This window comes from Topomyia yanbarensis, chromosome 3 (genome assembly GCF_030247195.1).
Source record: "Topomyia yanbarensis strain Yona2022 chromosome 3, ASM3024719v1, whole genome shotgun sequence".
NCBI classification, from domain to species: Eukaryota; Metazoa; Arthropoda; class Insecta; order Diptera; family Culicidae; genus Topomyia; species Topomyia yanbarensis.
In genome coordinates, this window is record NC_080672.1 from 147,813,710 (window position 1) to 147,839,659 (window position 25,950).

Consider the following 25,950-nt stretch of genomic DNA (forward strand, 5'->3'; position numbering starts at 1 on the left):
CTATTTTAAAAATCTCCCTAAATCACCCCTCAGACCACCACCCCATCCAGCCCTCATACCCCTCCCTTTCAACCCCATCATCTTTAAACCACCACTATATCACAAAGCATACCAATTTAAGCTGGGGAGTCGTTCGTTCATGGGACTTTCGCCCTCTTCACATACCCACCCCGCATGACAAAATGAGTTAGCAAGCAGATAACATTGATCTAATGCTGATTAGGCTAATGGAGTATGATATTTTTTTGTTTCAAGTGTTTCACCGTCGACACGTAGCTCATCAAGTTCGTGGCTGGCATGCCATTGTGTATAAGTGCAAAGAGTACTAAGAATGTAATGAACATTTCCACGATTATGTTGAACATAAAAAGCCTCCGTGCCATAGTTTAGAGAAATGAGAAAGGCACAATTGCACCGCTAGGTGGATTAAAACAGGTTTTTTAAATAATGCTATAGCTCGTGATCGGGAGCACTTGGCTAACCGTAGTCTTCTGCAAAGTAGATCATAAGGTCAAGGGCTTTTCGACAGAAAACAGTTTAATTCAAAATTCTTCCTCTGGGCGGAGTTAGAGTGCCTGGAAAATTCTAACACTCTTTCATTTTATATTAGGCCATATCTCTTGATGGGAATCATTTAATGGGGCGGAGTGTTCGGCGCAGTAGTACAATTTCTAATGGTGAACATAATTCTTGTACTAATCGACATTTTTTTTTCTTTTTGGCTTATTATCTCTCAAGTGAAAAGATCAGGTGGAGATGTAGAGTGGTTTTTTCTAAACATTTCAAAATTGTCACCAGAATTTAAAAAAACACATCTATTTTACATTTATTAATTTTATTGTGCTACAAAACCTTCCTTGATTTTAGTTCGTGTGGTCTCCGGAAAAGTCTGTCTATGCTGCTGCACTACTTGTAGAAGAAATTGCAGTTGATCTTCATTTTTCGTCAATTTTCCACAATACTCCTGGATCACGTTAATACCTCGTTTCGCGCAATCGTTCACTACTAGTAATGTTTTAATTTTTTCCTGCCTTCTAAAAAATCTGCTAATTGATCCCATTTTTTCGGATCTTCTTGAAGGAAATTCGCGGATATTCGGGTAATTTCGAAAAAAATCATTGAGTTTTTAGAAACGCAGCTTGACAACTCGTATGACTTCAACTCGTCTATAGAAGAAATATCCAATTTTATCTTACGTGTGTCCTCAATTTTACGTAATTTTAAATTAGATACCATTTTATGCTTCTCTTCGATAGATACTTCTGGATCGTAAAGTGCCATTGTTACTAGTTCTTCACTTAAATAAAACAAATGTTTCGCTAACCGTTAGGCAGCCATTTGGTATATATTGTTTGTATGATCCGAATAAACATCTTCTAAACTAAGTAACTTCTTGCCCAAGTTAATATCATTTCGAGCTGCTGATAGGGAGTAAGGGGCGTTAAACCACGAAAAAATATAAATACGCAAAATAAACAAACATATAAGTGGGATACAATCTCTCTCATGATGGTTTATTTTAAATTGATCTTTAAAGAGTCACATTTTTAGGCAATAAATTGCTTTTGCCATCCATCTGGCACGGCTGTGCGCTTCAGGTAGAGAAAATTTATTTTTTTTTGTCGCTAAGGAATGCTAAAGCGATATCAAGCAATTCTTTGTAGTCATTTCGCTGCTGCTTGATCGCTGACTGCTCTTTTAAAAATCTTATTATTTCGTTTTTTTCATCGCCAAGCTCTGCTACAATGCTGGCGTCTACCATATTTTCGTGAAACGACTGGTCCAGCGCTGACCACGCGGATTTGAATTTAATAAAAATATTCCACTCTACATCTCCACAAATAAATAAATAAACCACTCTACATCTCCACCTGTTCTTTTCACTTGAGAGAGAATAAGCCAAAAAGAAAAAAAAAATGTCGATTAGTACAAGAATTATGTTCACCATTAGAAATTGTACTACTGCGCCGAACACTCCGCCCCATTAAATGATTCCCATCAAGAGATATGGCCTAATATAAAATGAAAGAGTGTTAAAATTTTCCAGGCACTCTAACTCCGCTCAGAGGAAGAATTTTGAATTAAACTGTTTTCTGTCGAAAAGCCTTATGATCTACTTGCAGAAGACTACGGTCAGCCAAGTGTTCCCGATCACGAGCTATAGCATTATTTAAAAAAAAAGTATAGGGCATTTTCAGTCGCCCTAGCGCCACCTAGTGAGAGAATTCTGAATTATTCATGTTTTTACCGGAAAGCCCTTGACATACTTGTCCAGTTTTCCGAAGATACCACTCTTCCAAATAGCCCGCATTTTGAGTTATTAGAAGTTGTAATACATGTAATCGAGTGTTTCTACCTCATGTAATTCGTGCGTTCATAAGCAAGGGTTTTTTTGCACTTTCGACAGAGCCACCCCAACTGCAGCACATGACACCCTCAACTTTGCGCGCTTATAACTTTGTCTGCTGTCATCAGATTGACCTCCGGTTTTCACGAGTCCATTCATTGTTACATGAAGATTCTTATTTTTTCACACGAAAGACTTTCATCGATTACGGCGCCACCTAAAGCCATTTCTCCATACATTTGGTCTCTTTTTTCCATACAAACTTTGAGCAGTTTGCGGAACCCCTTGCAGTGAACCAAATGAGCTGAAATTTTCAGGAAAGCTTGTTGGGGACCCAAACTTTCATTTTGGAGGGTAAGCTTTGAAATTCCAAACTTTGCACTTTTTTCATACAACCTTGGGCCACTCTAATGTACATGTATCTGCATCACACAACCAAACACTTTTTCAGTATGTCGTCGCTGTTGTGCTATCTTATGACAAACGCCATTTTAGGGTAAACTGAGTTAGATATGCCATATTACTTGTCTAAAAATCTCTACAAGGTGGCGTTTTCAGAATTTCGACATTCTGCCTGATTACTGAGATATAGCGAAAAACGCGCTGAGATTTTTTTTTTATTTTTTGCTTCAAATGACTGTGTCTGGGGACTAGCTCAAGTTATCTTGATATATAAGATGTTTTTATGTGTTAAACTATATGAGGAACACAATGGCATAATTATTTTCAAATCAAACATGCACGAATTGTGAAAAAATCCAGTTTAAGTTTTGAACTGGAAATATAGCATATTTGGCAACACTGTAATTAACAATAACCATTTTTCTAGATTCCCTGACTCATTTCCTTCAAAATGCATCTCACCGATTGTTTATAGACCAAATGAAGCCAAAGATATGAATTCAAGTTAATAATTAATTTTTTTCTATGGAAAATTTTCCATGCACGATTATGACACGCCGCATAAATTTTGTCATCAATACACACCTATGACATGTGTGAGTGCGACTTTTATTTATATTTATACTAAAAACTCGCAACATAGTCAACCGATCTTCGTAATATTTGAGAGATTAATACAGAATAGAGAGAAGCATCCATTGTCTTCTTTGAATTGTTTTTACCATTTATAAGTTTCAAGATATTCAATCTCAAACTTTAAAAATAGTTTTTTCTCGAATGCAAAATGGCGCTTGTCATAAGATAGCACAACTGCAACGATGTATCAACCTCGACTCTGTGCATATGTAGGGGAACTGTGGGTAAGACGGACAGGTTGGGTAAGACGGACACATTTTAGGCATATAACATATAAAGTTCAATTGCATTATATGAGTACTCTCTCTTTATGGATATCCTTGAATTATAAAGAACTCAGTAGGCCTTGAATATTGTTAAAAGCGAAAAATTTAAGGAAACATTGATAATCAGTAGTGCATCTTCGTGCGGATGTAATTTTTACGTCTCTGATTTTAAGGTTTATCGAGGAAAAAATCAATTTTTTCGCGGATTTTTTCTTTTATTTCGATAATGTAACTCTTAAATGACATCTTCGTGGAAAATAACAGGTAAGTTCATATACGAGTAAATAAGTGCAAGCGTTTAAAGAATATGTGTACTGGTGGGGCAAGACGGCCAGTTTTGATTAATTCTATTGATCCATCCTTATATGAATGTATCTCGTGTAGAAACGAAATTCTTGTAGTCAAACGTGGAGAACCATCCAGTTTGCTGAAGTCTCACATGTAGTAGACCGCGAGATGTACGTTAATGTGACCGAGGCTGACTACGGAATTCCTAGGACTTGCAAAAGGTAGAAGACTTTGTGCAGGTCCCATATTTTTGCTGTGTGTAATCGAGGAACTGATGTTACCAATTGCGTATTTAATATGCAACTTTCCAGTTTTGTATAAATGATTTGACTGATCATTGGCACTGATTGTATAGCTCTCTTTATGACAACGGAAAAAACGATATTAGAAAATACATAATTTGCTTCAACTTTAAATCGAACCCCAAAACGTTACTTTTCACCCCGAATTGAACATATATATTAAGAAGAACCACAAACTATCCAAAACATCCGTTAGAAACAGTAAATTTTAATATTTTGTATTGTGATCATCCTTTCGGCGACATGTCCGTCTTACCCCCACCATATGTCCGTTTCACCCGCAGTCTGGAAAAAGTGCAGATATTTCTTTGTTTTCTATTTCTTTCAAAAAAGATACTTGTTGATTTTTGTAACATAATCCCTCTGGGCACTCGAAAGCCAACATATGGAGCTACAACATAGAGTATTTCATGTTGACAAAAACATACTTTTACAATGTTTTATTTGAGTATATCCTTAACATGTCCGTCTTACCCCCAGTTCCCCTAGGATAATTCGGTTGATCGTTTTGTGCATTCGCTACCTTGCTGTTAACGTCTGTTATAGAAAAGAAATATCAATTTAACACCAAGAGAAATACCCCACCACTATTCTGTGTCGATTTTTTCTGACTGTACTTTGAAGCTGGTCGAGTATGGGCCGATCTTCAACTCCGTAATGTATCGTGTAGAGAAAATCGAAGCCCATCTAGACGATCCGACGCGTTAATATGTATTGTATAAGAGGATTTGAATGTGTTGATATTGCCGTTTAGGGAACTTTTTGTTGGGACCGTTTTAGTATTAACTGTCTTAATATTAGAGCATTTTTTTTCTTATTACCGTAAAGGTATTACGACGTAGTTTTGGCTGTAATCGATGTTTTTAGTTGTTAACCACGAAAGTGAGTCGTGAGTTACACACAGTGCCACCACAATACTGGCCGTGCTTTTGTAGCTTTTTAAATCTAACTACAAAAAACTACACACATATATAGACATTGATCCAATTAGTCGAGCTGAGTCAATTAGTATATGAGACTCGGTCCTCCAGGCCTCGCAAAGTTTTCAAAACAATCTTATACACTTTAGTAAGAAATGTAAACAAGCTTCAATTTCTTGTTTAATATTTTAAAAATCCGGTTGGTACGATGAACTATTTTGACCACTCTAGTGAGACAAGCACAATTGCACCACAAATAGATTGAAACAGGTTTTCTACAATACCCTCCCTTATAAAATTCGGAGCTATTACAATGCCAATGGTTAAACAACAGTCATGTTCATATATATTGTCTAAAAACAACTACTTATGTTACGGTAAAACTTAACTAAAGTCTATTAGGTTGGATATTCGAGTAAACATTAATATTAGATTTAAATTTTAAACATTCATTTTCCACGCGCTCTAAATGAGCATGCATTCAAGTTATATTTCATTTTTTTTCTTTTACATATTTTTCAACACATCGCTGACACCAATGACAGGATAAGGAATCCTACAAAATTAATACTGGTGCTGTTTCGGAAGCGAAACTTTCGGCAGTGTTTCGTGTACATCACAACGCTCGCATCCTCTGTGTTATGGAACATCCGACGCTGAAAATGCGTCAAAACGCATCTATTCTACTAGACGTGCAGTGTAAGTATTTACTGCGAGTAAAAGTAAATATAACTCAGGGACCGCGCAAATCGTGGCAGCAGTTCGTTTTCTAAAGATCCTATTCAATATCACTCCTTGTAGACACTCCTTCGTTCGCCATCACGCGTACACCTGGTTTTGGATATCCGCTGCGGGAGGGCATCGAGGTGTCACTCAAATGTGACGTGGACTCAAATCCACCGTCGACACCAGTTTGGCAGAAAGACGAAGGCGAAACTCCAGTGCCACAAACCGGAGACGGATTTCTCAACTTTAGCTCGATTAGACGGGAGCATTCCGGCTGGTACAAGTGCACCTCACGACATCTCAACTTCCAGTATTCGAGCATTGGCTATTACCTTAGCGTGCGATGTAAGTTACTTGATTGCCACGAAAATAAACATGAATGAGTGTATGGATTTCATTTTCATCGCAGATGACTCAGTTGATGTTACATCGGAACCGGTAGAACAAGATCTGCCGTTGTCCTCGTCGTCTTCGTCGGCTACTTCCGCAGCAGCTGGTCTACAGAACGGTGCTAATAACTTCAAAGGAGGCCAAATGGAGGTAGAGCTTGGTGGCTCTGTCACGCTTCAATGTCCACAGGGTAAGTGAAAGAAGACTTAATCTCTTGAATATTTCTGCTTATTTCCCTACGTCTCTTATTCGACTTTTACCGTCCGTTATTCGTTCATCGCAAAATGCACAATCAAAACTACATGCCTGAGGCACCGGAACAGACACAATCGCCATGCTAAGCTTTAGCTAAGTGTGTTAGATCGTTCAGATATTTCCTTCTTTATGACTTTCGGTACGGTTTCATGCGAGTATTTTCTTCGTTCAGTGTCGTAGCGTAGAAAGAGCAGTTGGTGGGGTCAGATTGATGTTTTACACGGACGATCGATGCAAATTAGACCTTACTTCCGCAACAGTGCTTTGAACTGGTGATTGCAATATATACATCCAAAAATACAGGGTTGTTACAACATTACCACCACCTTTACAGGATTTACCCCTCAATACGTTTTTGATTTCCTAGACAGTAGTGGTATAACTCTGGATGGGTTTTATGTACGTGAAACAAGTTTGTTTTCTCTTTCTTACCCCTTAAATCGCAACTTAATTCCCAACTTTTCCATCACCAGACGCCGGCGGCGAAAAATGGCAAGCTAACGAGAAAAAGTACTATCTAGTTGGATTAATCTACATGCAGTTATGCCTGCAGATAATAAAATACGCTTCCGAGTTGGTGCGCCGCACAACTTAAGAAGTGTAACTTTTCACTAATGCAGTTAATTTCATATCCTTACACCGTTTACTTGCCGACATGAGCGCACCCGATCCATTTCTTCTTCTGTTGTTTACGTTTAACGCTGCTGGAATTTCAAATACCAACAAACAACAAATGTGCATTGCCTGAAGGAGCGTGCAAGCTAGAGTTTATCGATTATTTGTTTTTCCACAATTTAACTCATTTAATCATTTCGATTTCTAAGAAGGGATACATCTGTTATAATATTATTTAAAACCTTACATTATATATGAAAATTAGAGTTCGTGAAAGGTGAACGATAAAAAATCTTTTCAAATGGCGTCAATAATCTGGCTCGGCCACATGTGTTCCCTCAAGCACATTGTATCCCAAAAACCTACTCATTCGCAATCATAACCTGTCGTGTAATTGTCCGCGTGTACGAATGAAATGACCTGAAACACTTCAAAGTCCACTGCCAGAACAACCGACATCCTATTAGTCATAGAAATGACCCACAACCAACCGAGCCCAATGAATGTAGGTAGCCCACAGCTGCCGAACCGAATCGGGTTTGCCATTAAGCTTTCCCGCGTTGTCTGCCGGTCGGTTTCGTCGGCAAAACTACCGCTGGCACGGCAATTAAACTGCTTCTGAAATGCAATAACACTCCCATAATTGCTCCATACATCATAACTACATGCTTTTTTCGGTCCGGAAATTTCTGTACTATTTTTTCTGGCTTCCTACGATTATATCTGTGTGTTTGTGTTGCCTTCGTCTACAGGTTCTCTCGGCTGCTGGTCCCATTTGGATCCGATAACGGCCCGGCTCAAGGGACTCGGTGTAGGCATCTCTACCCCGACAGGCCAATTTTCGCTGAAGGACGTCGTCTACCAGGACGCTGGCACGTACAAGTGTGTTGGCCAAAGCTCAACCAATCGCAAAAAGCTCGAAGTGCTGCAAACAGTTTCGATTGCTGTTAAGGGTAAGTGTTTAGCTTACATCGTTGCTTTTTACCCCATCTTCCAGTGAAGGTATACACCTGCACAAACGCACGAAATGCTCCTCGCGAGGTTTTGTAAAAGTGCGATGGGCGGAAGCGATGGGTTTTTATGGTTTCCCTATTGGCGTAATAACTAGTTCGAACGACGTGAAATCGCGTGGGTGGTTGATGGTGCTGCACTTGAGAGGGAAAGGGTGCCCGCTCGCATAAGAACTACTTTTTCGAGATAACTAACGCTCGTTGAACTCTGAATGTGGTAGAGTGGTTGCATTGCTTTTTATTCGCTTTTACCGCTTCACTAACGACCAACCGTAGGGCAATTTTGATATCCCTCTCGCTTTGAAATGGTTCTGTTGGTCATGGCTGGAAAAAAGTACTTTCCAACTAGCAGCGGTAAGCTGAACAATACAATAGTTGCGGATATTTTGCAATAATCATATAACTTGTTCCTAAGCAAAATGATATTTCATAAAACACTCTTAAATTCTGTTTTGTTGGTGAAGCAGGAAAAACAGTAATAAAACGAACGATTTTGAATTTAGATATGTTTATTTCAAATATGGATCTAAATAAACTACTGGATGAAAACGTTTAATCGTAGATACATACATATTAAGACACGAGTTGAACTACGCTATTAGATTCATGTAGAATAGAATTCGATTCCAAAAATAACTTTTTTGTTTCAATTATTCAATAACATTGTTGTTCAAGTTAATTCGAAAGAATCATCAAAGTGGAATAAGGAATTAACGCGAAAAAACCGGCCACCAAATTTGCCCGTGCGCTCGCATACCAGTTTAATGCTGCTATACGTTCGAAAATATTTCAAATCGATTTTGAAATTGTAGTGGTACACTCTTAGACAAAATGTAAATTACATTTAAGGCTCAAGTTACCTTTTTTGAGCATATGTTAGAATTGAACGCTTGGTAGTATGCGTAGGAAAAAATGTGTTCAGCTTTGCCACCGGATTATCCTTATAAAACTTTTTCAAAACTCTAAAAGAAGAAGATCAGTCGATTTATTATATCATCACGATTCTAATCATGCTGAATAACTGCTGGAAAAACTATCGGCTTTGCTGAATAGTGCTCAAATTGCATTACTTGCCACTCTACCTCGTTGTGGTAGTGTGGTAAATAATCACAGTCACTTTTCCAAAAGCACCATTCAACTAAACCGATAGTTTTTACAGAAGATATTTTGCATTATTTGAATCGTGATGATCTAATAAATCGACTGATTTTCTTCTTTTAGAGTTTTGAAAAGGTTTTATATGGATAATCCGGTGGCAAAGCTGAACACATTTTTTCCAATACATACTAACAAGCGTTCAATTCTCATAGACAGTGTCTATTAGACACTCACCGAAAGTTCTTTGAACCTTAATGTAAACAACATAGCGACGTACTTTCTCTGTCTGATAATAGGATTTTACATGATATTATATGTAAAATTAAATATCGTGAATATTTGATATAAAACTCATACTGAATGACCTAGGAAAAACCGAACAGCACACATTTTTACATGTAATTAAATGTAAATTTATGTGAATTGAGACGCTCCATTTATATGCATCTGGCAAGACGTAAAGATGCAAGATTTGTTTGCTGTGTATATTCTTTTGAATTAGGAATTAAATAGATTTTTTCGATTTCGTAAAGCAAGTCACCTCCTTAAAAAATAAAAAATCATATTAAATTGATGTCATTGTAGCTAAATAACCCACCATAGTAAAGTGTGCATAGTACAGTCAAAATACAACTTGGTCAACTAATATCAACTCCCTGACCATAGTCAGTATGCCGCTATGTGAAGGGCCTTAAAGTAATTAGATGGTAGGAAAACAACTTTGCAAATCACATTTGTCAATGAGTCACAAGAAAAGCAAACCATTGTAGTGAAAAATAACCCAAATAAGTACACCCAAAACAATTTCCCAATGCAAAAATGGCATTACATCCTTTCGTGCATATTCCGAATTAGAATCATGCCTTCTTCGCATTGTAGACCAAGCATAGTTACTGCATTATACCAACACGGCTTGATTCATGATGAAATAAATCGATTGAGGATACACGCTACCATATTATCTGCCCGCATGTAAAAGTATTAGTTGGTTTTGCTTGCTGAGTCTCTAAAAAGGTGGTGTATTCTATATATGAATACCTCCGTGGTGTTTGTAAGAAGTTCTGTCTTCATACACCGTTACGCTTTTTTTGGCTCAATTCCAATCACACTAAACGCGTGAACAGTTTGCGTTTATGAGAGTGTGTGATATACGCGTTATTTTCCCATAGCGAATGGCTTTTGCCACAATCATCGCTCTCTTATTCTACGCTTCAGAGAAGAGTGGAAGAAAATGATTTGTGCTCAGATTGATTTGCGATGATCGTTGACCAGGGCGATGATGTGCGCTCGCTGGATGGCATGGCGTCATATTGGCGTAGTCAACATAAAAAACTTTGTTTGTAACAAAATTAACGAAATTTGTCTAAATACAAACGAGAAGCACGAGTTTCGATCAAATTAGAGAAAGTGTGCATTGTTTTCTATTGTGTACTGCTACTGCTATTTGTTGATGACATTTCAAGCGATTTTGCCGTTGTCATACTGACCCCCATTGATCGGTTGAAAAACGATGTTACCTATTGAGTTCTACAATGAACTTATGATGAATGAAGTTCATGTTTGACAACTCTCAGTGGTTTGTTTACTTTGTCAATTTCGTGAGTGCGAATGCAACGGGTGCTCATCTGTTACATTCGAACTCATGTAACTCCCATGTAAACAAACCACCGAGAATTGTCAAACAAAGTTCACCCAGCTCATTTTGTGGGGTTATGTCGGTTGATGTAAAACCTAATTGTCAAACTCTGTATGTAGAGATAGGGATGCCAGTTACCTGTGTGCGCTGGATTCGCATGTTCGGGAAATAATACAAACTGAAATGAGTAACTGCCACTGCTGCTCAAAAGTGCAAAACCATGCCATCACTGCCCTTATAGTTTATGATACTTTAAACTTAAATACTTTTACTGCGAAATACTGATATGATATCACCTGAAAGTACTATTGATATGAGGAATGCCAGAAATGATTGGCGGACGGCTTCTATCAGACAAATGTTGAAATTTGTTAGCCCAATGTTCCCATATAGGTAACTTTCTCCTGTGTATAGTGCGCTTAAATAATCATTAATAATTATTAACATTTATGAACCTATCTAGTGGCTAGAACTCACATATCGCTGATAAATTTAGGATTGAGAGAACGCCGAAAGCTCAATATAAAATCAACACATAATAATCACCCACACCCCTTCAATTTGATGATACTATAAACTGTTCTCTCCAATATGCAGCATGTGATCAGTAGAAAGGCGAAATGGAAACAGGTCCTTGAGCGTGTATTAGTATTTTCAGAGCGCACATGTATCCGAGTGGAGATGTCCTTTACATGTGTATTAGTGAGGAGTCATTTCAATACTAATACTCCTATATCGTTAAATTCACTAATACATTCCCAACTGTGGGTTTGTGTAAGTTTCTGTGGTGTAATCGCCATTTAATGCAGTTTTGTCCCGGACCAATATCGCTTTCTATGCATTATACCAGTTACAATGCAAAATTCTCATTAGAATCATGCTTATTCGCATGTAATTCATACGGCTCGCGTTTTGGGTGTAGGGAGAAGAGCACGTCCACGAAATTCTAGCTAAACGAAGTGGCCATTCAACTATTCCTGATCCAATCGTTTCCATTAGATGCACTTGAAGCCCCCCTCCCCCAAATCTCTCGATGAAATCGATGATTTTAAGGGGCAGTGTCGCATAACACAGGAATTGACCCAAGGAGCATACCCCACAATTTGACCTTCTCCAACTTCACGGGTTATTATAACAAATTCCTGGCCACTAACGAAATATTCGTTTCAAATTTTATTTAGTTATATTTTTTAACATAACTAAAAGCACGCTATGTAATGTGGTAAAATTAGGAGTATATAAAAAAGTTACGAAAGAATTTTTACATGTATGCAAAATGGTGATATTTTAAAGTGGTTTTAATTCATTTTTTATTATGGCTCTTCGGACCTACCTAAGCAAATCGCCCTTTTAGGTGGATAGATGTAAAAAAATATCGTTCAACGGTTCTAATTGTTAGTTTGGTGCCATTAAAGCTTATTTGCACCACAACATGGCAGCGCTAGGCGACGATTTGCAAAACTCTACGTTTTTCATTACTTCTACAATGTAGGGGTAATTCGGACCTCCCTATGGGGCAATACAGATCGTCATTTTTTGTTACAATGGAATTTTTCCGATGAAATGTCGATGAAACATTTATTAGAGAAACTCCTTAAGAAGCATAAAAAAATAAATTGTGTTACAAGAACTTAATCTAGTTAGTCACAGCTGTCGATTGGCGCATCATGTATTTTCTTTGCTGTGGCGTATGCAATGGTCTGCGTAGCTGCAAGCCGCTGAATGGTGTTAGGGGGTCTGAATAGCTCCCAAAAATATCTGTATTTTCACCCAAAGAAAAATCATTTCATAAAATAGGAGCCTCGAGCTTTCTTCCCGTTATTGTTTTCACTTTTATTTGTTGCTTATATCACGGTTTTACCAATATAATGATTTTTGTTTTAAATATGGCGAAAAAATGTAACACTTTGTACCTCCTTTAAAATACCCAAGAATCAGATTCAGCTCCAAAATTAATATTTTAGAATAGTGGTTCCACGAGTATGTACGACAGTTAAAAAGTCTTACGATTTTCTGAGAAATCGAAGGGGTCCGATTTACGCCCATGGTCTTAATAGCCTCGGGTCCCTCTATATACCCAACAATGTCGCTTTCTAGTGATGGTGACTGTATTAAATAAGACAAACGTAGTTGAACCCAACCATTTTAATAACCTCAGCTTAAAATTAACTGAAAATAGTTGTGTTTCTGTGTATTGCACCGACTTTAAAAATTTCTTTTTATTAACATTTGACTCCAAATTTGAATGATAAAAAAGTTACGTTTTACGGCGAGATCGAGATGAGCAAAAGTTGGTGAAACAGTATTGCAAAACAAAGTTCCAGCTATCCAGAACATTCAAACTCTTCCGATATTGTTCGATCCACAAGTTAAAAAGTTAAAAGTGGATTGAAAATATTGAAATTTTTACTAATTAGAGGAACACCAAAATGCTGTTGGGCTAAATGCTATGTTTGGTATAAGGTATATCTATGAATATGTGCACAGGCGTCCAACCATACGAAAAAAGTTCGTTCATTCTGTCTTTTGCGCAAAAAAACTAATTTTATTTGTATGCTTGTAGCATAAATTCCATATAATAAATTATTTGTTTTTGTTTTTAATATTTTTGTGTTCTTTCTCCCATCGTGTTTTTCGTTGATCAATTTCATTTATGGTGAGTCGGTAGTGATGCTACTTCTTCCTCGTCCTTTCCTAATTCCTAAACTTACGTGGTTGAGCCTTTAGGAATCTGCGCAAGTTTCTGCTAATTAACCTAGTAGAAACCTATACTTTCTGCCTGGTGATGGGACATTATAGGTATATTCAGTGAGATCTCAGACTGATTTGATTCGTGGCCTCTAAAAGGAGTTTCTACTGCTCAATCCGAATCTTATTTCTAAACAAGGCAAAAAATAAGCAGTAGATTCTCTTGATGTCCAAAATCAGCTACCAATTACGTTTATCGTCATTTTTAGAGTTTCTAACGTAACGACTTAAAGAAGGCTACGAGATATTGTGTATTTTACCTGCTCAACGTACTCCATGTGCCTTCTCAGTATTGTAAATTAATGCACTTCATAGTTACACTCATAGTCAAGCCTGTTTGCGTTTATACAAACCCTTACCAAAAAATCACAAAAATCGGAACTTAAAAGTGGTTCATGTATCCCCGCAAAAAGTGGTTCATGTATCCCCACTCCACATGCCATAAGCAAATTTTAATTAATATTTAGCTGGTTGGAAATATATACCTTTGCAAATTTCTTTATATAAATAACATATTTTGCACCTAGTTACAATAACGAAAAGCTTTATGATGTTTAGTCTCACAGAAGGGCACCACAATTTTTGCCAAAAAAACATGAGGTCACAATTTAGGCGACTTTTAATTAATAACTTTCATTATTTATAAAAGTGACAACAAACACTTGACGCTATCGCGTGTCAGGTAGCTTTCCGACAGAGCAACCAAAACGCATGAGGTTTGCACTAAAATTAGTAGAATGTGACGAAATTTCCTTGGTGGTTCACCTATCCCCGAGGTTCAAGTATCGCCACTCACCCTTACATAAGAGGCGTTGCGGCATAATTGAAATTTTGAAAATTTACGTATTGTTTTCGTATTCCATGTTTTGGGATATCATTTTTAGCATCCTAAAGAACATTTTAGACTAATAAATAAAAAATCGATTTTTTTTAATTCTACAGTGGTGTAACCCCTTAAATCAGTATATTGACAGATAGGAAGCTATATAGAAGACATATAGAGGAGATCGTGGCTTGCTACAACATCTCGAACCGTAAGATTGGGTGAAATCTTGCTTTCGAGTGATGATAAAGGTTGTATCAAGATTAGGTGATCTTCCTCGGGCCCGAAGTACTCGGCGCATGCCAAAACAATATGTTCGATATAGTGATAACCGTTGTCACAAGCGCAGAAATCGCTGTTTGCAAGCCCAATACATCGGAGATGAGCGTTACACGAATGAAATCCCAACTTACATCTATTCCTTTGAACCAAGGATTCATTGATACCTTCGGGATGATGGAATGTAGCCACCGTCCTAAATCTCCATTGCTCCAAGATGTTTGCCTACTTTATAGCGTCCATTGAAGAGAGATATTGAATAATTCATTGAAGCAGATTTTTATTTCGTAGAATTGCAGCATATTTTTTTGCGCTGAAAATCCTGAAAAACAGTTTTTTTTAGCTGAAATCAAGATTTTGAGGGTATATCAAATCGATCAAACATGGTTTTGTGTTGTACTTGACCAGATCAACAGACCACTTTAACCGTTATGTGTCCGACGCGGTACCCGGGTACCTTTTTAGGTTTCAATTAATGAAATTCCTATGTTTTATCCATAGCTGGAAATTGAAACTTTGTGACATCTTAGAACTTCACTAAGTCAAGCTTTTGGGTTAATAATATTGTTGATATAGTAAGGGGAGGAGTTAGGAGGGGCTCCTGAATTTTTTTACTACGTAACAGGCCGACGTGGGTACGCGGGTACCCACAAAACTGAAATGCCAATAACTAAGGTGGTTTTGGAACCATTTGGTGATTTGACATCGGAACGGACATTCCGGAGCAAGTTCCCGTGGGGCCGTGGGTGGCCATTCCATTCCAATTCCATTTTTTAAATTGCCATAGGGTCCCGTAACAATAAATAACATACTTCCGAGACAATTTGAAGAGTTTTGATACTCATATTGCTAGGACATTATTAAAATTTACAAATCATACCCTAGTACTGGAACATTACTCCGGAAAATCCGGATTACCAAGCACCAGATCCATTCATCCGGTTCAACTTTACAAATCAAAAGATGGGTGGGTAATGTCTAGGACATAACCGGAGTGTCGTGACTACTCGTTTGACTTGTAATTCAAATCGAATGATACTCAATGAAATATGTGGGAATGTTTCAAGTCATTCTTTATAATAATTATGGTGGTTCTGAAAAGAACCTTTATTGTTGGCGTTTGCGTTGATAGGGGATGCGCTGGATTCTAAGCTCGTTGAGACATTCATTCATGAAATGAACAAATTTCATATTTTCTTGCTTTGAAATATCAATGTTAAAATCACTCGAAACAACCATCGGAATCTTTTTCCTAGCGTACAGAAATGAATCACGCTTAGCGAAAAACTAGGGGCGGGTAATGTCCGGGACATAACCGCGATGATCATATTTTTAAAATTCTGCTGCATCTCTTTCAAATGGCTAAATTTTACACATTAAGTCCGATTCACCGGGCTCAGCAAAATTTTCCTGGGGATCCCGTTCGTTAATCTATTCAGTAAAACAATTTTATTAACGAGTTCTCCGCATTGAATACAGGTCAATAATTTCATATAATGATTTCAACAAGCAGACAATGTACCTGTATGACAGGTGGGAGTGTTTTGAAGTGGTTTTAGTGGAGGTAACAACATAAAATCGAGTATTGGATATTTTACAATGATTCTCCTTAACCCTGCAAAACCACGGGGTTTACAGCAGAGGGTTAAGTTGTTTGGAAGGGATGACAGTTAATATATGATAACTAAAAATATAAAATTGTTCTATAAATTGCAAAGTTATTGCCGCGTTGACCTGAAAATTTGTCATTTCATTCATTTAGGAACAATCATTGAAATTATGTCAATTTATGCTTTACAAGATTTGAAATAACTTCGAAGTGTGGTCACGACACCCCTGTTATGTCATATACATTACCAACCCATATTTTTCCATTTTGCATTCGTCCTAATAAGGACGGTTTGTAGATAACTATGTTGATACAAGACGAGAATCTTTTGAAACAATTCAAACCTTGCCGACGATTGTTTTTACTGCGTACATACAAACGATCATTCCCCTTTCGCAGCTTACACCGAATGAGCACGTTTCGCATATAGGCGTTCCTATTTATTGACTTTTCAATGCGATAAATAAAAATATTTTCATCATTCGTTTTGGTGTAGCTTTCGCTTAGTGGTAGAGTTGTCACATTCACTGATTTTCTTGGAAGGATTTGCAAAAACCTGTTAAGGTTAAAAATGTACGTAACGCTTTCGCTAATATGCACTACTGTCGCTATCTCGCTCGTTCTCGTGCCGTGTATGAGCCTTTCCTTTCCGTCCGGTTTCTAATGGCATAACCAAAACGAATATACCGGCTTTCCCCCACCAACTACTCTCGTCAAACAACCCAATACCAATAATCATAGGAACAAACATGTAGTGGACCTATATTTAAAACTTTTCATCAATTCATTGTTCGGTTGGTGCACCATATTGACGGCTCTGTGCGGGATGAAAATTTTCACTTTTCCGAGTCGTTTTCGAAAGATTTTTCAAAACACTATTTTTCCGTTGATAATGAATGTCCTACATATTCCAAAATTAAATACAACATTGGTACAAATATTGATATTATTGATTAAATCCATATTGATAATATTGACTAAATCCATTCAGTACAACAATAGATATAAGCGTTCAAAATCTTACATCATTTTTCTTCCGAAATTTTGAAAAGGGGCCCCTATATTGAAAGGTAAGTCGTTAGTCACGACAAAAAATAATAAGCGCAATGTCGACGTAGGACTATTCGTTGGCGTATCATGTTAAAATTCTGCGTGTATCTCTTTCGAATGGCTAATTTTACAGATTAAGTACGATTCACCGGGTTCAGTAAAAGTTTCCTGGAGATTTTAATAGTATCCTGTTTGTAATTAATTCAGTAAAACAATTTTAATACCGCGTTCTCCGTATAAAATATTAAGTAAATAAAATTAAATTTAGCGATATACTAGTGAAAGTAGCAAGTTTTAGTCAGGATTTTTAAGCTAATACAGAAAACTTTCACACAAAATAATTGTCCTAGATAAACTCCCAGGTTACGTTCAGGACATTAACTACAACTAGTTATAAGCAGAATTTTAATAATATGATACGCCAACGAATAGTTCTACATCGACACCGCGGTTATGTCCCGGACATTACCCACCACTAGATTTTCCGTTATGTATTCGTCCTAATAAGGAAGGTTTGTAGATAACTATGTTGATACAAGACGAGAATCTTTTGTAACAATTCAAACCTTGCCGACGATTGTTTTTACTGCGTACATACATATGATCATTCCCCTTTCGCAGCGCACACCGAATGAGCACGCTTTGCATCAAGGCGTTTCTATTTATTGACTTTTCGATGCAGATGGAAGGCCATCCTTTTGAGCGATAAATGAAAATATTTTCATCATTCGTTTTGGTGTAGCTTTCGCTTAGTGGCAGAGTTACCACATTCACTGATTTTCTTGGAAGAAATTGCAAAAATCTTCGGGTTTGTAGATTAATTTGAAAAATATTTTCTTATATAATTATTTTTAGTTATACAAATTAATAAAAGGAACATCCTAATAAAATTCTTTTTCCATTATATATTCATCCTAAGGACGGTTTGCATATAACTATGACACAAATCCATCTACAATTACCAGGGCTAACGGAAAATAAGCACCACTAATTCTTTACAAGTATTTTGTTAGTCCTGAAAAGAACTGTTGGCAACATTGAAGACGCGTGAATTTACTTATCTTCTTCAGGCAGCTTTCTTGGCAGGTTTGGCGGCCTTCTTTGGCTTGTTCGCTGCAGGCTTCGATGTTTTGGCGGAATTTTTAGTGGCAGTTGCTACCGCCTTTTCAGTGACTGCGTTTCTTAGCCTTTGGCTTTTTGGCCTTCTCAGCGCCACCAACTCCACCAACGTTTTGCTTCTTCTCCGATGCAGCTTCTCACGACCACGCACGTCTGTTATGCACTGCGTCTTACACACATCTGGCTCCGAGAAAAGCTGCGACAAACCTATTTATAGGTTTTATCATTAATATTGATTCTCATTTAGAGTAGTTTTTGAACTATTTAAACAAGTTTTATATAGCAAACAACGTAACGGTAGTAAGCGTTGAACGTTTTCCTTCAGATTTATGAAACAAGATGGGCAATCCGTTTAGTAGAAGAAAAGTTATTAAGGTTCAAAATGTACGTAACGCTTTCGCTAATATGCACTACTATCGCTTTCTCGCTCGTTCTCGTGGCGTGCATGAACCTTTCCTTTCCGTCCGGCTTCTAGTGGTATAACCATAACGAATATGCCGGTTTCCCCCACCAACTGCTCTCTTCAAGCAACCCAATACGAATAATCATAGGAACAAACATGTAGTCGACCTATATATAAACTTTTCATTATTTTATTGTTTGGTTGCTGCACCATATTGACGGCTCTTTGCGGGATGGGCTGAAAATTTTCACTTTTCCGAGTCGTTTTCGAAAGATTTTTCAAAACACTATTTTTCCGTTGATAATGAATACAACATTGGTACAAATAATTTCGACAAAATGCCGAAGAAATTAATTAAATCCATTCAGTACAACAAAAGATATAAGCGTTCAAAATCATACATCATTTTTCTTCCGAAATTTTGAAAAGGGGCCCCTATATTGAAAGGTAAGTCGTTAGTCACGACAAAATATCCCGAGGTTTGCTAAAATTAATTATTTTACACCCCACAAAGCCGCTCAAAATGGTTTAAAAAAGTTAAATTCATTTAATTTCACCAAATCACCTCACAGTGGCTGATGCTCATATGAAGCTGCTGCTTGGTAGGATGACGGTTGGTCTAATTCAACCGGCTGTGTCAACATCTAACGATTTCCTCTCGTGTTAACGTTTGCTGCTCTTTTAGCGGTCCTTATGTATTGGCTACTGAGGTGAGCTTTGCTGTTTTGCAGGGATCTCCCTAGCGAATGTGGCGAAAAACTGGATTCTTCGCTCCCTACAAAGAATCCTGGAAGACACCGCAGTGTGATTCCCAAGCAGTGCTGATATCATGCTTCTCTGCTCTTCCTGTTAGCTGTTTTGGAAGGCAATACTCGTTCGGCTTATACGCCACAGCGAGAGTCGCTGGTGCTTTTGCGTTCTTTGCGATTGGCCGGGAAACAATTCTGAAAAATTTACAGCGCATGTGAACGGCTCTGAATAGCGGTGCGTATTATACTTTGCAAATAAAGGTTAATTTTGGTAATATTCCAATCAACCAGCTCTCAATTAATACCCCGACTAGTTTCAGAAGGAATGAATGAGGGAATATTTATCACTTTGAACTCATTGGGTAATAAAAGTCGAGCACTCGCTTTGATTAATTTTTCTGTTCGATTCCAGTGAATACTCATATGTTCCTTGAAGTCTACTACCAGGTCATTAAAATCTCCGTCTCAAAGCCTTGCCAGAAGTGGTAATCCTACCTACGAGCAAGGGAATGCAGTCTTCATTCAAATGTACCACGGCTTCATCTATAGCTGCAATGAACAGAAAAGTGTCGTCAGCAAACAAATTTAAAGGGTTACACCACTGTAGAACATGGAAAATAGGCATATTTCGAGGAATTTTCCTAGACGCAATAAAGAAGTGTATCGAAATCTTGTAGAATGGGATTTATATTACTAGTTGATTTTTAAGTAATTATGTCACAAGATGGCGGCTGTGCAGCATTTTTCCATGGACACCTCTAATAAAACTATTGATTTTCAACTCCTTGCAACTCGCAATAACAAACGATATTTATCTGTGAAAAGTTGAAAATTTTACGATTTTGACGCATTTACTTCCCAATGTACGTTTAAAATGCCTAAAACTATTGAATGTCAACTCCTCGTAACTCGCAATAACAAACCATTATTTTGTTCGTTTCTGTTTTTGTGCATTTAAAAAGTGGCATCGTTATAGGGTATGTATGTGGAAACCATGTGATGTATTTGGTTATGCGTCATAATCACTCTCTATAACACGGGGCAATTTTTATAATTTCAGGTTGACCAATTTGTCTTTCTCATATAGCAAGGTTAGGCAATCGCTCCAAAAATGACTTTTTAACCGACTTTTACCTCTGTTTCTGAGAAATGGCTGGACCGATTTGCACAAACTTTCTCTTGAATGAAAGGTCCAACCTTCCCATCGGCTGCTATCGATTTCGGTTCCGGAGCTTCGGGTTGAAAAGTGCGGCCACACAGCATTTTTTCATTTAAACTGGTGCCACTATCATACCATTATCATCACTACCAAAGTGATGCAAAACAAGCCAAGTGTTTCACTGTCGACATGTAACTCATCAAGTTCGTGGCTGGCGAGCCATTGTGTTTAAGTGCAATGTGTACTAAGAATGTAATAAACATTTCCACAATTATATTGCACATAACCAGCCATAGTTTGGAGAAATTAGAAAGGCACAATTGCACCACTAGGTGGATTAAAACAGGTTTTTAGGACTCTATAAACACTTCAGCCAAAAGAAGCAGTTTATCATGCACAATCCAAATTTCTATGATATAAATTCTCTAAATCAAAAGATGGAAGCCTGAATAATTATTTCCTGTTCATTTTTCTTCCTGGACCACTGTGCAATGTTTTGGTCAAAAACGCTCAAGTATGAACACAATTTCCAGACTGTGCTGTACGAAATATCATAACTAAATAAAACAAAGTATTTTTAATGAACTTCTCAATTAACCTTCCCGGCGATGGTGCAAACACTAGAGAACCATTTCTTGGGGAGAAAGGTGATATAATGAGAAATTTTATCTAATTTTCCTATCGTGACAAGTGCTGAATGGGTGCTAATGGAAGCGTTACATTCTCTGCACTTCTGAGTCGACGATGTCAGTTGAGGAAAACTTGTCGGGGTCAATGACAAACATAATAATGCGGCAAATGACATCAAGAAAGAAATTTCAATGTCCCATGACTCTCGAAAGGTGCCAGCGAACGGACGCTTCTAGAATTTTCTTGCTATCTCTGATATCGTCCAATCAGATTGAAAGGTAAATGCTTCTTCTGGAGGGTGAATGAGGACGCGTTATTCTGATTTAAACAGAAAAGCAAATCAATCGCAAATGTTCACAAATATAGCCTAATTCCACACAGGATTCTACCCAGCTTCAGCTATTACGTTAAACTGGAAAATAAATGACAAGCGTGTTAAACTTATTAATCCCATCTCCTTTCTTGTTCTTAACCTGATCAACTTGTTTTGTTTTTTAGGAGCCCCGACAGTGATTGCTCGGAATACAACTCCAGTAGCTTTTCCCGGCTCGCCGTTACACCTGTCGGTAGAATTTTGTGCCAATCCAGCGGCATATGCTGCTCGATGGTTACACGGAGATCTGGTGTATACTCCCGGAAAAAAGTATGGAGACGACGTGCTGGCCTATGGATTTATCGTAAGTATTTACTATACCTAAAATACCTAAAACAGCCTACACCAACCAAAAAGTGTTTTACCACAAATGAAACGAGGTATAGATATGCTACCTGAGAGGTAGTGAACTGGATTTGCATTTTCGAGCAGATATGCTCACTTTCTTCACGGTGTCTTTTCAACAACTTTATCCAAAAATTCAGCATCTCTGAAACTTTAGGATATGAAAGAAAGGACATTCCCCTGACATTTGCAACCAACATCAAAATAATCTGGGAGTATCCAGAACAATTTGTTTAATGCTTTTTTCGTGAAAACATTGGTTCTATGTTGGCACATTTCTGCCTGCTGTCCCTCCGGATACCTAGAGTGTCGAGCTGTATTAACTGGCAACGGTTTTCGAAGCTCGGCAGCTGAAATGGATTCACCAAGGAAGATGTCGGAGTGCAAATCGTATGAACCGGCGTTGGATAGCCTCGATTATATCAACCCCGTTCTGATAGTACGGATATTAATTCTCAATTTTGCACGATGAAATTCAAGCTTTTCAGCAGAAAACCTCTCCTGAAAATGCAATATTAATTGATAAAGGTAAATTAAATGGTAAATTTTTGGACGACACAAGATCTATTATGAATGTTATTTTCGAAAATATATAATGGATAAACTGTTATATCATAAGCACTGGGTATTATTGATAATATTATCGTAATGAAACTCATTCTCTAATGTTGCATTTTCATGTAGTCAGAGTCGTGGCGAGCTCCAACCGACTCGCTCGCGCGATGTTGGTGCAAGTGTGCCGTGGCGACCAGCGACTGTTTCGCCCGCGCGTTGTTTTTTGGCATGCCGGGTAACACAAAAAATCAGCTTGTTCAATTTTTTTTTCTTGGAATTGAAAGCTGATAATAAAAGATGGGTGGGTAATGTCTAGGACATAACCGGAGTGTCGTGACTACTCGTTTGACTTGTAATTCAAATCGAATGATACTCAATGAAATATGTGGGAATGTTTCAAGTTATTCTTTATAATAATTATGGTGGTTTTGAAAAGAACCTTTATTGTTGGCGTCTGCGTTGATAGGGGATGCGCTGGATTCTAAGCTGGTTGAGACATTCATTCATGAAATGAACAATTTTCTTGCTTTGAAATATCAATGTTAAAATCTCTCGAAACAACCATCGGAATCTTTTTCGTACAGAAATGAACACACTTAGCAAAAAACTAGGAGCGGGTAATGTCCGGGACATAACCGCGATGATCATATTCTTAAAATTCTTCTTGTATCTCTTTCAAATGGCTAAATTTTACGCATTAAGTTCGATTCACCGGGCTCAGCGAAATTTTCCTGGGGATCCCGTTCGTTAGTATATTCAGCAAAACAATTTTATTACCGAGTTCTCCGCATTGAATACAGGTCAATAATTTCATATAATGATTTCAACAAGCAGACAATGTGCATGTATGACAGGTGGGAGTGTTCTGAAGTGGTTTTAGTGGAGGTAACAACATAAAATCATGTATTGGACATTTTACAATGATTCTCCTTAACCCTGCAAAACCACGGGGTTGGCAGCAGAGGGTTAAGTTGTTTGGAAGAGATGACAGTTAATATATGATAACTAAAAATATAAAATTGTTCTATAAATTGCAAAGTTATTGCCGCGTTGACCTGAAAATTTGTCATTTCATTCATAAAGGAACAAGCATTGAAATTATGTCAATTTATGCTTTGCAAGATTTGAAATAACTTCGAAGTGTGGTCACGACACCCCTGTTATGTCATATACATCACCAACCCATCTTTTCATCATTCGTTTTGGTGTAGCTTTCGCTTAGTGGCAGAGTTGCGACATTCACTGATTTTCTTGGAAGGATTTGCAAAAACCTTCGGGTTTGTAGATTAGAAAAACATTTTCTTATGATTCACTGGTAAAAGTACAGAATTACCAAGCGCAAACTTAATACTAGTTAATAAAAGAAACTTTCTAATTAAATTCTTTTTCCATTTTGCATTCGTCCTGATAAGGACGGTTTGTCTATGCTAATACAAGACGGGAATCTTTTAAAACAAACATACGATCTTTCCCCTTTCGCAGCTCACACCGAATGAGCACAGTTTTCATCATGGTGTTCCTATTTATAGACTTTGCAATGCAGATGGAAGGCCGTCCTTTTGTTCGATAAATGAAAATATTTTCATCATTCGTTTTGGTGTAGCTTTCGCTCAGTAGCAGAGTTGCCACATTCACTGATTTTCTTGGAAGGATTTGCAAAAACCTTCGAGTTTGTAGATTAGAAAAACATTTTCTCATGATTCACTGGTAAAAGTACAGAATTACCAAGCGCAAACTTAATACTAGTTAATAAAAGAAACTTTCTAATTAAATTCTTTTTCCATTTTGCCTTCGTCCTGATAAGGACGGTTTGTCTATGTTGATACAAGACGGGAATCTTTTAAAACAATTCAAACCTTGCCGACGATTGTTTTTACTGCGTACATACATCTTTCCCCTTTCGCAGCTCACACCGAATGAGCACAGTTTTCATCATGGTGTTCCTATTTATAGACTTTACAATGCAGATGGAAGGCCGTCCTTTTGTTCGATAAATGAAAATATTTTCATCATTCGTTTTGGTGTAGCTTTCGCTTAGTGGCAGAGTTGCCACATTCACTAATTTTCTTGGAAGGATTTGCAAAAACCTTCGGGTTTGTAGATTAGAAAAACATTTTCTTACGATTCACAGGTAAAAGTACAGAATTACCAAGCGCAAACTTAATACTAGTTAATAAAAGAAACTTTCTAATTAAATTCTTTTTCCATTTTGCCTTCGTCCTGATAAGGACGGTTTGTCTATGTTGATACAAGACGGGAATCTTTTAAAACAATTCAAACCTTGCCGACGATTGTTTTTACTGCGTACATACATCTTTCCCCTTTCGCAGCTCACACCGAATGAGCACAGTTTTCATCATGGTGTTCCTATTTATAGACTTTACAATGCAGATGGAAGGCCGTCCTTTTGTTCGATAAATGAAAATATTTTCATCATTCGTTTTGGTGTAGCTTTCGCTTAGTGGCAGAGTTGCCACATTCACTAATTTTCTTGGAAGGATTTGCAAAAACCTTCGGGTTTGTAGATTAGAAAAACATTTTCTTACGATTCACAGGTAAAAGTACAGAATTACCAAGCGCAAACTTAATACTAGTTAATAAAAGAAACTTTCTAATTAAATTCTTTTTCCATTTTGCCTTCGTCCTGATAAGGACGGTTTGTCTATGTTGATACAAGACGGGAATCTTTTAAAACAATTCAAACCTTGCCGACGATTGTTTTTACTGCGTACATACATCTTTCCCCTTTCGCAGCTCACACCGAATGAGCACAGTTTTCATCATGGTGTTCCTATTTATAGACTTTACAATGCAGATGGAAGGCCGTCCTTTTGTTCGATAAATGAAAATATTTTCATCATTCGTTTTGGTGTAGCTTTCGCTTAGTGGCAGAGTTGCCACATTCACTAATTTTCTTGGAAGGATTTGCAAAAACCTTCGGGTTTGTAGATTAGAAAAACATTTTCTTACGATTCACAGGTAAAAGTACAGAATTACCAAGCGCAAACTTAATACTAGTTAATAAAAGAAACTTTCTAATTAAATTCTTTTTCCATTTTGCCTTCGTCCTGATAAGGACGGTTTGTCTATGTTGATACAAGACGGGAATCTTTTAAAACAATTCAAACCTTGCCGACGATTGTTTTTACTGCGTACATACATCTTTCCCCTTTCGCAGCTCACACCGAATGAGCACAGTTTTCATCATGGTGTTCCT

The 25,950-nt window shown here is 37.5% G+C and overlaps 1 protein-coding gene across 1 annotated transcript in view; it reads left to right on the top strand.

Annotated features, from left to right (window-relative positions):
• LOC131688935 (uncharacterized) overlaps positions 1 to 25,950 on the top strand; it is a 463,009-nt gene that overhangs the window by 143,361 nt on the left and 293,698 nt on the right. The window contains exons 4-8 of the mRNA XM_058973570.1: positions 5,707 to 5,860; positions 5,963 to 6,232; positions 6,297 to 6,467; positions 7,900 to 8,100; positions 21,959 to 22,137. Coding sequence (XP_058829553.1) covers positions 5,707 to 5,860; positions 5,963 to 6,232; positions 6,297 to 6,467; positions 7,900 to 8,100; positions 21,959 to 22,137 — 975 coding nt within the window. The remainder of the gene's footprint in view (positions 1 to 5,706; positions 5,861 to 5,962; positions 6,233 to 6,296; positions 6,468 to 7,899; positions 8,101 to 21,958; positions 22,138 to 25,950) is intronic.